Raw genomic sequence first — 13,014 nt, forward strand, 5'->3', positions numbered from 1 at the left:
AGCTATTAGGAAAATGCAAATCAAAACTATAATGAGATATCACTTCATACCCACTAGGATGGCTACAAGCAAAAAGACAGACACTAAGAAATGTTGGTCGAAACATGGCTTCTCACACACACTTGTGGGAATGTAAAAAGCTGCAGCTGCTTTGGAAGAGTCTGGCAGTTCCTCAAAAAGTTAAATTATATGACCCAGCAATTCCACACCTAGGTATGTACCCAAGAGAAATGAAAACATATGCCCACACACAAACTTGTGCAGGAAAGTTCATTGCAGCATTATTTATAACAGCCAAAGAGCAGAAAAAACCCAGTGTCCAACAGCGGGTGAATGGATAAAGAAAACATGGTGTATTCATACAATGGAGTATTATTCACCAGTAAAAAGTAAAAGTACCAATACATGATACAATATAAATTGTACACTGAGTAAAAGAAGCCAGTCACAAAAGACCACATACTATATGAGTCCATTTATGTGGAAGTCCAGAATGGGGAGATCTACAGACACAGAGAGTAGATGAGTGGATGCTTAGGGCTAGGGGAGAAGGGAAGGGATGGGGAGAATGGAGGGTGATACCTAAAGGATATGGGTTTCTTTTTGAGATGATAACAATGTTCTAAAATTGTGGTGATGGTTGCACACATCTGTGACTATACCCCAAACCACTGGGTTATATAGTTTAAATAGGCAAACTAATGGTATTATATCTCAACAAAGCTTTTTTAAAAAGAAAAAAATCAAAGCATATTTCCTTCTCTCCAAGGAGATCTGCTATTGAGTTGCAAAGTACGGGCTTTCCTTACCCTTGAAAATCATTGCATCTTTGTGCTGCTGAAGGCTGAGGTGGTTTTCTGCTGAGCTCTTTCTGAGGGTTTGAGGGGTGATAGCCTAAATGAGAGGGAAGGGGTTGGGGTTCCAGGGCTGAGAGTTGGGGTTAGGGATTTGAATACCTGAGCTCTGTAAGATCCATGTTTGATCTGAGGCTCTGACTGCATCCAGGCCAGCTGCTGGAACAAAAAACTACTGGATGGGGCTCTCCAGGGCCAGAAAATGATCCCAGCACCATTGTCTGAGAACAGCCACTCAGGGAGGGCCCTGCCTGAGCCATGACTTAGTTTAGTCATGGACGGGTCAGGGGATGGTCACTTCCCACCCCCTGCCCCATTGCCAATGATGCTTCAATCTTTGATACTTCATCACTCATGACTATGGGGAGGTCATCCTATGGGCAGTCTGAGTCCTTCCTGTGTAAAAATGCACCATATGTGTTAGATCAGACCTCCGTTTGATGTTTTCATCCTTGCCCATGGGTTCTGATTCTTTTCAGGCCACAATCTAACCATGGCCCATTTCCAGGGATGGGGTGGGCCTCTCCAGTTGCTAATTCCCATTTTGAGGAAAAGGGAAAAAAAAAAAATCCTAATGCTGTGTCCCAAAGCTACTATGAGAATAACAGTGGCCATAAATATATTCACCTTAAACTAGGGTCCAGGGTCAGTGTTTTTCATTCCATATCACCCCTCCCCCAAATCCTAGCTAAAGAGCTGGTGTAACTACACAAGATGTGGAAGTAAATTCACCCTAAGCTGCCTCGATGCAGCTAATAAGGGAAAGTTGTCTAACCGTCACAGACCTGGCCTCTGACAGCCCGTCACATTTTCCACTGATGCACTAGACGTGACTAAACTATGCAGGGGCTGGCTGGGAGCTGGATTCCCTTTCACTGTGCTCAGCAGGAAGGGGCCAGCATCGTCCTAGACCCATGTCATGAACTCGACATAACCCTTGGTAATGGAAGAGGAGGCCTGGCATGGCCCCAAGCACAGGCTTTCGGCTTAGCCTGTGCACCCTGTGAAATTTTAATTATTTCAAGGTCCAAACTGTACCCAAGCTGCAGGGAGACCAAATTTCCAGACAAGAAAACACAACATGTTGCTATTTCAACTGCCATCTATTACAACACTGGACAGCAGGGCTCAGCGGATATTTGATCACCCATAAAAGTTACAACTTAGAAGATGAGTTTATTATCGGCTGGTCCCTTGACGCATCATAGAGAAAACACAGAATCAAGGATATATATACCAAGGTATTTATGCTAAACATTCAAAAAATTTTTTCATTGCCTCTCAAGTATAATTTTCTCTGCTAGAGAGCAGAATAAAACGGAAAGAAGCAAGGCACAATTTAGAAGGAAGAAAGCCAACTAAGAACTAGCAACACAGAAGCTGCTTTTGACTTTCCTTTTCAATTTAGTTTTTCTAGTCTGATTTTTAAAAAATAAAACTTCACTTCCCCCTATTTTGCCATACATATTCTTGCACAGTAAATCCTCTTGTGAATCAAGGCAGGGAAATAAATGAAGCAGTAAAACAGGACCTGGTGGGCTGTCTGCCCTGCCACCCTCGCCTTCTCTGTGTTCCATCACTCAGTGCACGCAGAACTCAGGTTACATGACTGATTCCAGCAGAGGCAGGAACTTCTTGTACTTCATATTCAGAATAACTCTAGGTACCTAAACTCTTCAAAATTCGGGCAAGGAGAAAAAAAATTTTTTTTTTAAAAGGAAAGGCACCCTTAATCAACCTTTAACCTGGAGATGTTAGCCACTTGCCAAAATATGCCATCTTGTTGAGCCAGTAAATTGAGAGCAGGCGAGAGGAGTGTGGCTGTAACTAGATAAGGGGTAGGTTTTAATTTTTTACAGGCTGGAGGAGGAGAACACCAATATGGTTAGTCAGTCAGCAAGCACTGATCCTTATTAATGTCTCCCATTCAAATCTATTCTGCTCTGCATAGCTGTGCAAACATAAATTAATTGGGTCATTTTGATGAAGGCATACAAGAAAAAAATTTTTAATGTGAGGCAAAGGAATTACCTGGACAAATAACATATTCTCTAAATGCATGGGAAGGATTGTTCAAGCTACCACATCATAGATTGAGGGACATACATTCAAATTCGCAGTACTGTGAACGTCCCTGTGTGAGAAGCCACGAAAGGGTGGAAGGAGGTGAGAACATGTTCACGACAAAGCATGTGATAAATGGCCCCAGGTGACAAAAGTGGCTCTCGCTCCTTGCCAGGCACTGCGCTGAAGACTTTATGGTAACATTTCATTTTATCCCCCAAGAATCATTATTTGCAGTTTACCTATAAGGCAATTAGGGAAAAGGAGGTTAAACAACTTGCCTGAGGTCACAAGGCCAGTGGGTGACGGAGTCAAAGTCACAATTTCAACTCAGGCTGGCTGACTCTAGAGACCATGTCTCTATGCATGGCATTGTTCTGTTTCCTTAGTACTTGGCATTGTGTTTGTACTATGGAGAATTTAGAAAAGGTAGGGCCATTTCTTGCCCTTAATAAATTTACAATCTGATTGGAGAGCCAGGAAGGACACATGAGAAATAATCAGAGAACAGGAGCATAGCCATGGGGTCTGCATTTTTTAGGTGGATGAAGTAGTTTATAAGAGCAAGGGGAAAGGGGCTATAATTCATCTGTGAAACTTCTGAGAAGGATTTCCACCAGACTGAATAATGAGATGTAGAGACAACATCATACTTAGAAAATACTGATTCATTCATGCCATATTTGAATGTTCAAAAAGGGCTCTCCCTTTTAGAAATCTCCCTTAAGAAAAAACAGGAGGATAGCTGGCCCATCCCCTCCAAGCTTCACCTTAGAGGTTAATAAAAATGCCCACAGCCTCCTGAAAGCCCAGACAGAGAGAAGGAGAGAGAAGTTCCTGGAGTTCACTCTGCAGGAGGTATGGCAGCCTCTCCCAGCCTCCAGAGACCAAGAAGCAGGGAGGAGATAATTTGCATCATCTCTTCTGTTCTGTTCATCAGAAATTACCCATTTCAAGGCCTCTGATCCACAGAAAGGGGCAGGTTTGAGCCAGGGACCCGTGAACATTCTTAGAAGATGTGGCAGGGCTCTAGAAACTGGAGGAAAGAGTACCGGCATGCCAAAAATCATTCTGAAATTGACATCAGATTCACGACCTTCATGACTGTATGACTGTGGGAAATTTTGTTAATGGTTTCAATCCATCTTCTTCCATTTACTTGGCTATATTTAAATTTCTGTTGTATGTTTACTGTTCAATTTCAAGCGTACATGGATTTTAAAATCAATGTGTTTTTAAGTGGGCTGTCAGCAGCCGTTCCACGATGAGCACTGCCAAGTCATCATGGTGCAGGCAGGACACGCCTGGGATGAGGTTTTTTTTCTCCCTGCATGGAAAAAATTCTGTCAGAAGAGCTGGGGAGCATGTGGGTAGCTGACACCACCTCCTGACTCAGGTTTCATGAGGAATCAGGTGAAGATTCAAAAGCAAATCCCCTGACACTTGCTGGGTTGAACCACTCGGCAAACGTACAGAGAGAAAGGCCTGCAGGCCGTCACTTTTCAGGCAGGCTCCCAGGGCTGTGGGGCAGCCCTGACACTCCTGAGAGCCTGAGATGGGTCAAGGAATTTAGGGCAGAGCAAATATTCCTGAAATGCCCTGACCAAAAAGCAAGGACCTCAGTTTAAGCTCCTAGTCAGTGTTTCTCAACTCCATTGAATCACAGAATCACAGGGAGAACTTTGAAAAAATATTCACGCTGTGCCCTGCCCTAGCAGTCTTGATTCAGAGGGTCTGGAGTGGGGCCTGGACAGGGATTCTAACACATAACCAGGGTTAGAGTGACCATGTTGAACACGACCAAGTCTGAGATACCGTAAGATCAGTGAGTGGGGCTACTCCATCACCAGACACTGGAAAAAACGGAATTCTTTCATTCCTTTAAAAACTTCATTTAAATTTTCTTTCTTGAGAAACTAAGAGTGTGAGATGCCTGAATTACAATCCTGGTTATAGCTCTTACTAGATAAGTGACTGTAGGCAAGGTACTGAACATCCTTGGGACTCCATTTTCTTAGCAATACAATGGGCTTAATAATCAGACCACTATCAGAAGGTAGTTGAGATGACTGCATGAAATCAAGTATGTAAGCTATTTGGCCCAATGCCTGGCACATGTGAAACACACAATAAATATTAGCTCCCACGATAGACGATGATGAAAATAAAAATATACTAGTTATATTTCAATAAAAGAGATGTTTTTCTAGACCAAGTGTTTTATTTATAGGGCCAGGTTTTAAGGAACTGTGAAAAAATGGAATGCGAGAGTTATAGAAACAGTTCCCCCATGGAGATCAGGGCTGCTTAGCCAGGAAAGGAAAAAAAATCAAGAGGATACATGGTGCTGGCTTCAGATGCAACGACTGGGTCCAAGAGTGGGCAACCTGGTTGTGTGCATTTCCAGAGCAGGAATCTTAAAGAGGGGGAACTGTGGATAGAATTCAGAGAGTCCAGAAATTTGGGTGAAAAAATTTTTATTACTCTCAAATAGAAATTTAGCATTTCCTTCAATTGTGAATATAAGCAACAAACCTCAGGAGAATTAGCAGTACCTGTGATCTTGTCACCTACTGAAATCACAGATATTTTCGTACATTATATTCATGGAAGAAACCCTAAAACAGTGTTTATAATTAGGATGACCAGTTGCCCCAGTGTGCCCAAGACTGAGTGGCCTCCCAGAAGGTGGAACTTGCTGTGCTAAAAGTAGGAAATCCCCAGGCAAACCACTCCCTACTAACATTCATCACTACTTTGAAATTACGGTAGTTATCACATGGCTAGATATTTAATGTGCCACTATTTAGTGTGTTGATAAAGAAGCACCCTGCTACGTCACAATTTCAAAAAATACTTTGATAAAAGCATATCCACATAATCTGTGTCCTTTGTGACCCTTTGTATTTCATTTGATGTATTTAAAAGTGTTCTTCTCAGTCCAAAGTCTTCCCAAATTGCCAAAGGCGCCCATGGCATTAAAAAGGTTAAGAAGGAAGAAACTGGGAGCGCTGGCTAGAAAACGGAGGAAACCAGATTTAAATTCCTTTAGACCTTGCAGCCTAAAAGCAATGATGAGCTACATGGCAGAAGAGGACAGAGGCATGTATCTCCAAAGGACACAACTAGATAATCAGTTCAGCGGAGACATTTCCCCACTCCCCTACTCTACCTTGTAATCCCATACACTGTAACCAGGGAAACTTCCTAATTTCTCCACTCTGGATGACATATGTGTATTTTATTTCTTATATTGTGGCATTATCTCAATCTTGACATTATCAATTACAGTATCTATTAGGTCTATTAGTTTCCGATAACTACAAGTGCTTCCCCTAAGAATCATAATTTGACAGAACCGAAAATTGCTCATGAGCTAAGACAATGGAAACTTGGATTTTAAAAGATCAAGTTTAAAGAAATGATCAAAAGAAACTTTAACTCTTACCTGACACCACTGGGCTTCTGACAGACGTCGGCCCCCATCTTGCCTAATCACCACCGTTGACAGCTGTTCTGTGATCCTCCCCCAAGGCGAGAAGAGACCATTTCTCTTCTGATCAATGTAACCCCAAGCTCCCAGCCCAATGTGACCAGAGGGCAGAGTTCTCACAATTGCCCTTGTCCCGGTATACACAGATTTCTTAACTTCCTTGTCATTTTTACAGAATCTCCTCACTAACCAAGTGGACCGCTCTTTTTTGCTTTTGAAAAGCTCTTCTTCTACATCTTCACAATTATCAAGGAAGTCCTCGAAATGGCTCAGAAAGGTCTTGGCAGGTGGACTGTCAGTAAAATCCTCCCTGCAAAAGCTGTCACTTGAACATACCACATCGGCCTTTGGGCAAGAGGCTTCAAAGCACAAGTACTTGTCATTCAAGGGGTCACAAGGCTCATACTGCAGCTGCCTATTCTGGTTATCACAGTTATTTGCCAATTCCATCAGTTTACAAGTATATGCCATGTAATTTTTCTTTTGCTCCCCACCAACAGCAGGCAGTACACAGTTTCCACAATCATCCAAAATCAAGTTATCTGATAGGGGACAGAAAGTGCCCGACATTGTCCTGTCAGAGTCATAATGAAAGTGAAATACTGCCATGTTGCCGTCAGGGTGTGCCCTGCCCGTCTCTATGACGGCCGACTGATTTCCTAATGGACTAATGCCCGTGGGAGGTCCGTCTATTTCCAGTTGAATTCCAGGGAACACCTTTCTTTCCAGTGAAGAAGGGATTCCAGTTTCCAAACACAGGCCTTCTTCTGTGATAGAATCACACGGTTCATAAAAGGTGCTCTGAGGAAGGCTACGCTGATGGCTTTTCAGTATGTTGTTGCAGTTAATGTTAAGGTTTTTCACAGAGTCTGGCATACTTTTCTCCCAGCACTTTCCATTACTGTTCTCATCACTCATTATTTTCTCCCTTGCTACTGAGAGAATCTTGGGTGAGTTGCTTCCAGAAGATTCTTCTGTGGGTCTGTTGAGTTGTGAGATGGTATGAGAAGTCTCTCTGCTCTGCCTGACACGCTGCGCCTCTGGAACACGGATGTCTGGGACCTTATCACTACTTTCATCGACAGCCGACTGAGCAGGTATCACTTTTCTCTGAGTCACAGGTCTGAGAACAGAAGCTGCCATTTCTTCAGAAGTCATCTTGACCAACGCACAGGTTTTAGCTATTATTGTTCTGTTTCTTCTCCCTGGTGATCATGTCAAGATTTTAATAAAACTACTGATTATTAAAACATCTCAGATACACAAGCCCTCTGAGAAACTAAGTGGCAATTCCTTTCATTTAGGTGCATTAAGAGCCAAATAAATTTCCAGTTATCACTTCCTACCATGTGCAATACATTTCTCTAGATCAGGGTTTTAGGATGGTAAATCAATTTTTTTCTTCGGTTATTTGAAGCAATTCTTTCGAAGACTTTTATTTGGGATTGCATTCTGTAACTTCTGATCCATTACTGGCTTACAATGATTTAAAAATCCAGTTTGAATATTTCCTGTAAGACAAAGGGATAATGTCAAACTGTGGCACTAAATGAATTTTTCTTAATGCACTCATAATCCTAAGTTGATGCAAAATATGAACCAATTTTGAGGAAGGAATTCTGCGATCATAAGTTGGTTTTAGGTGTTTTTCTGATTCAATATTTCAGAACTTTTGTTTCTAGCCAAAATGGAGAGACTAGATTTATCCTCCTGCCTTAAACAATTAAAAAAAAAATCAGAAAAAAATAATGAAATAATGGCTCTCAGATACTGAACAACAGATAACATAGAATACTGATCCCTGAAAGAACAAAACAAATTAGGTGAGCTCTATAAATGCCCTAACTTACAGCTTGAGAATTTCTAGGCTATTAGGGAAGGAGATGGAGACTAATTTAAAGGGAAAAAGCTGAGAGTTCAGTGAAGCCAAGGAACTTAGAGAAAGAAGACACATGGAATAGAGAGGAGCAAAGAGAAGCATGGCAGCAAACCTCCCATTAGAAACAACGCAAGCCAGAAGAGTGGAGTAAATCTTTAAAGTATTGGGGGAAAAAAATACGCCAACTTAGAATTCTATACCCAGCAAAAATATCTTTTGAAAACAAAAATGAAATAAAGATGTCCAGACATACAAAAGCTGAAAGAATTCATCACTAGCAAACTTGCACATAAGAAATGGTAAAGAAAGTCTTTCAGGTAGCAGGAAAATGATACCAGATAGAAACCTAGATCTATACAAAGAAATAAAGAGTATGAAAAATGTTAAATATGTAAGTAAATATAATTTTTTCTTACTTTTGAAATGACAAGATAATTGACCATTTAAAGCAAAAATAATAATGATGTCTTGTGGGGTTACTAACAAATGCAGAAGTAAAATTTATCACAATAATAACACAAAATTCAAGAGAGGGGAAATGGAAATACATTGTTATAAGATTATTTTCTACATGATTTGGGATAACATTACTTAAAGACAGGCTGTCATAAGCTAAAGATATATACTTTAAGCCCCAGTGCAACTACTTTAAGAAAAAAATATAGGAAATAAGTCAAAATACTAGAATCTTAAAAGAAGTTTTTCAAGTAATAAAAAAGAAGGCAGAAAAAAGGAAAAGGTGAATAAAGGGCAGATGTGACAAATGAGAAACAAATGGTAGATTTAAACATTTCAAAATCATATTTAGGCAGTGTTTCCATTTTTTTCTTGTAAAATATATTTTTAACGCCCTCTGCTTCATTTGAATACATTATTCAGTTAATATCAGTAGACATAAACATTTTCAATTTGTAAAAGGCATTATTTTAGCCTATTTTATTCTCTGAATGATTGAGCCCTGCTCTATGCTGGGAACTCAATGTTGGTGTAATGGGCTAGATAGCCAGGATCTTCTTGCAAGTCTATTGAGAGAGAGAAAACTGAACAAATTTCAATCCACTGTGGCCAGTACAATTATAAAGGATGTTTACGGCACTCTCAGTCCATAGAGTGCCTGTCACAAGTATACCATTCCTTTGTAGGTAAAACTGTTCTTCCCAAGGCAACTGATGAGCATTCAGGCTCTGCTGTCAACAGGAGATTTGCCCTGTCTTCACTCTTTGTCCCCCAGATGTCCCTCCTCTCCTTGCTTCTCCCTTTTCTGCTTTTCTCTTCTTCTCTTACATGCATAGCCTCTCTAGAACAATCACAAATTCTCGTCTGCTCCCAGCACATGCAGGTCTTCACATCTACTTTAAGGGATCAGAGGACACCTTATCAATCAGATACTTCACAGGGAACAGACCAGCTCACCCAGAGCAGCATCCTAACCCTTTCCATCTTTTGTGTTCTTCCAACTTGGTTTCTTTTTTATTTTCTTTGGAAAAGTCCTCTCTTACTTTTGTAGATATATGCTTAGTGTGAAACAATTCGAACAATGCAGAAACACACACACACAAACACACACACTTTTTTTTTTACCTTAACACAAATCCCATCACTCAGTGATAACCAAGATTATAAGGAACCTTCTTCCAGAATGCTCCCTATGTATCAACATACAGAGATTAATGTACATAATTACACAAATACCAGATCATACTGTACACGCTGTTTTATACCTGCTTTTTAAAACTCAAAACATAAACAATTTTTCATGTCAAGAACTATACTGATAACTTTACTTTAATGGCTTATGGCACCAGCTTGGTTTCAATATCTTTGCTTTTTTAGAGTGATTTTTCAAGCCAAAGCCTTTAAATTGACAGTTCATCTGGCCTTTCTCACCCATGAGGAAGGTAATTCAAGATAGGTGCTGCTTAAGTTCTGTTCTAAGCACTGTACAATTATTATCTCATGTAATTCTGACTCAACCCTACAAGATAGTGTGATGCTTTTAAAATATGTCCATAAATTCTTTGATACTCTTCCCTCCAAAAGGTGGAGGCTGATTCCCTTCCCCTGGCCTGTGGACTGTACTTAGTGACTTCCTTCCAACAGGGAATGTGGTGGAAGTAACCGTGTATGACTTCTGAGAATAGGTCATAAAAGTCATTGGGGTTTCTTTCTTGCTCTTCCTCTCTTGCTCTCTCAGGGGGAAGTCAGCTACCATGTCATAAGGAGAGGTCCCTGTGGTAAGAACTGAAGCCTCTTGCCAACAGCTAGTTGAGTGGGCCATCTTGGAAGGTGATCCCCCAATCTCAGTCAAGGCTCCACACAATGGCAACCTCAGTCAACATCTTGACTGTAATCTCATGAGCAACTCTGAGCCAGAAGCACTCAGCTGAGCCCCTCCCAAATTCCTGACTCACAGAAACTGAGATAATACATGTTCACTATTTTGAGGCACTAGGTTTTAGGGGTAACTTATTGCATAGCAATACATAACTAATACAGGTAAGTTCTATCATTATCCATATTTGACAGATTAGAAACCAAAGTCCACTCAGCAAAGAGATTAAAGAAAATATTTTGTCTGCACAACCCTTTCCTCCATTTCTCCCTACCACAGGCACATGGAGTACAGTTGGAGGTGTATGCATACACCCACACCCACTCTACACGATGTGAGTCAGTCTTCACTCTTTCCTCTCCATTGAATGCCTGCTCTTCCACTCCTTCCCGACCTCCTTTCTCTGAACTATTATGATGAAAATTCCATAACTCACAAAGAAACAAAGATTTTAAAACATTCCCAAAAGGCACTGGTGTACCAATCTACACTCTTTTCCGAGACCCTTAAGACTTAACCTCTTATGACTTCTACTCTCCTTATTAGAAACATTTCAGAGTTTGCGATGCAAGGCTCGTGACCCAGAAAATCCAGAGATATCTTAATCTTTATACTCTGTGTATATTCGATATCATGAGTTGACTGAAAGGTAGATGAGAAAGTTACATAAATAAATATTTTTGGAACTACTACACTGATAAGACTGCCAGTAACGTGGAGGATCACAAAAAAGGTTGCCCATTGAGGTAACTGTAAAACTCATTAGGAAATCCTCACTGTCAACACAGTCTCCAATTGGTTTGCAAATCACTCCTTCTCTCCCTACTGCTCTCCCAGAAACACGAGGATATAGACATTAGCAGAATGTAACTTTAAGCCAAGAGTGGAGGCAGATAGGATTATAGTTTCATGACACTCACAGGATGAGCACACACAACGACCCAAGTTTTTGATAAAATGATGAGACAAAAGAAAAGTGGGCAGCACTGGATGGCATTAGACCCTTAATGATTTAGTCCCAGTTGATTTTTTCCGGTTTCATCTTTGACCAGTACCCTCAAAGAAAAGATATCCTGTCACACTGGTCTTTTTGCCATTTATTGAAGCAACCTAGCACTTAATGCCTCCATGTATTTCCCTTCCCACTGTCTTCTAACTCTACTAAAACTGTTGCCCAGCTTCAATAGCATCTCCTCTCTGTAGCCCTCTCTGATGCTCACCTGTCAGCATTAACTGCTCTCATCTGTGTTTCCTAGAGTTCTTCCTATATCTCACCACCACAGCATGTCACGGCACACTACATTGTAGCTACTGATAGCATAGGACCCTGCATGGATAGAGAGCTTCAGAAGAACACAGACCTTGCATCTTCAAACTTAAGGACCTTCACAGAGACCTGCACCCCACATTCCTGGCATATACCTAGGCCCATACTTGATCTCAAAAGGCATTTGACTCTCTCCTTCCCTTCCACGGCTATTTGAGCCCAATCCTTGTCCATTAGGACCTGGATTCCTTAACAGTTTCCAGTCTCCCAAATTCTACCCTCCTCCTCTTTCAATCCACCCCATATGATTTTCAGAAAAATCTTCCCCAAACATGACTCTCATCACATGACTCCTTTCAGCCACATCAATTGGGAAGGAACAGAGTGCCACATCATTTAGTGTAGTAAACCCAAACTTTACCCTCATCCTCAAGAATATCAATTTCTTTAAAAAAAAAAAAAATTCCTGCAGGGACCTTGGGATTGGTTTTAATCACTATATCAATCTGGACAGAAGTAACATCCTAACAATATTGAGGCTTCTGATCCTAAACACGATGTAGCTAGCTTAGACTAGTGCCTCTCTCTCTGTCTCTCTCCAAATATATATGAATATATGTATATCTATGTATACACACATCTATGTATATATACTCATATCTTCTCTTTTTGCCATTTCAAAACTATTCTATTGTGGTTTAAAAGCTTTGCATAAAATAATACCTGATATCCTCAAAGCTAATATTTAAGCTGAAATACCTTTACATTAAAACTAAATTAGATGCCATGAACATCTAACAGTATTTTAGAAATGAAATACTGGAAGCAAGACATGGCTTAGAATTAAATTGGTTTTCTTATTTTTAGGTAAAAATAATGTCTAATCATGCCCAATGTTACTGTTTTTATGAATATGACATATTGTGTGATCGCTCGGCCTAGCAGCTGTCTCATTGTGAGTGATATTTATATAAGAGCAAACTTAGAAAAAGAAAACTCTGCAGATCTGGGGGGACGGAGAGCCCTTCCTGACTATTGTCTGCATGTCATGGGTAGAAGAGCTGCTGCATGGCCAGGCTGCTTTCATAATGTGTGTGCCACTTGCAGGATGTTACACAGCTGAAC

General features: G+C 40.7%; 1 protein-coding gene across 2 annotated transcripts in view; it reads right to left on the bottom strand.

The window, feature by feature from the left end:
* The window catches only part of LOC123613117 (1-phosphatidylinositol 4,5-bisphosphate phosphodiesterase epsilon-1-like), a 50,966-nt gene that overhangs the window by 14,633 nt on the left and 23,319 nt on the right, over positions 1–13,014 (bottom strand). Inside the window, exons 2-3 of one of the 2 annotated variants that reach the window (XM_074373924.1) lie at positions 6,367–7,922; positions 338–4,245 (exon numbers count right to left, since the gene is read on the bottom strand). In XM_074373924.1, coding sequence (XP_074230025.1) covers positions 4,201–4,245; positions 6,367–7,569 — 1,248 coding nt within the window. In that variant the 5' untranslated portion in view covers positions 7,570–7,922 and the 3' untranslated portion in view covers positions 338–4,200. Of the gene's footprint in view, positions 1–337; positions 4,246–6,366; positions 7,923–13,014 lie in introns of those variants that run through there. The other variant, XM_074373925.1, reaches the window with a different exon arrangement.

This window comes from Camelus bactrianus, chromosome 11 (assembly GCF_048773025.1).
Source record: "Camelus bactrianus isolate YW-2024 breed Bactrian camel chromosome 11, ASM4877302v1, whole genome shotgun sequence".
NCBI classification, from domain to species: Eukaryota; Metazoa; Chordata; class Mammalia; order Artiodactyla; family Camelidae; genus Camelus; species Camelus bactrianus.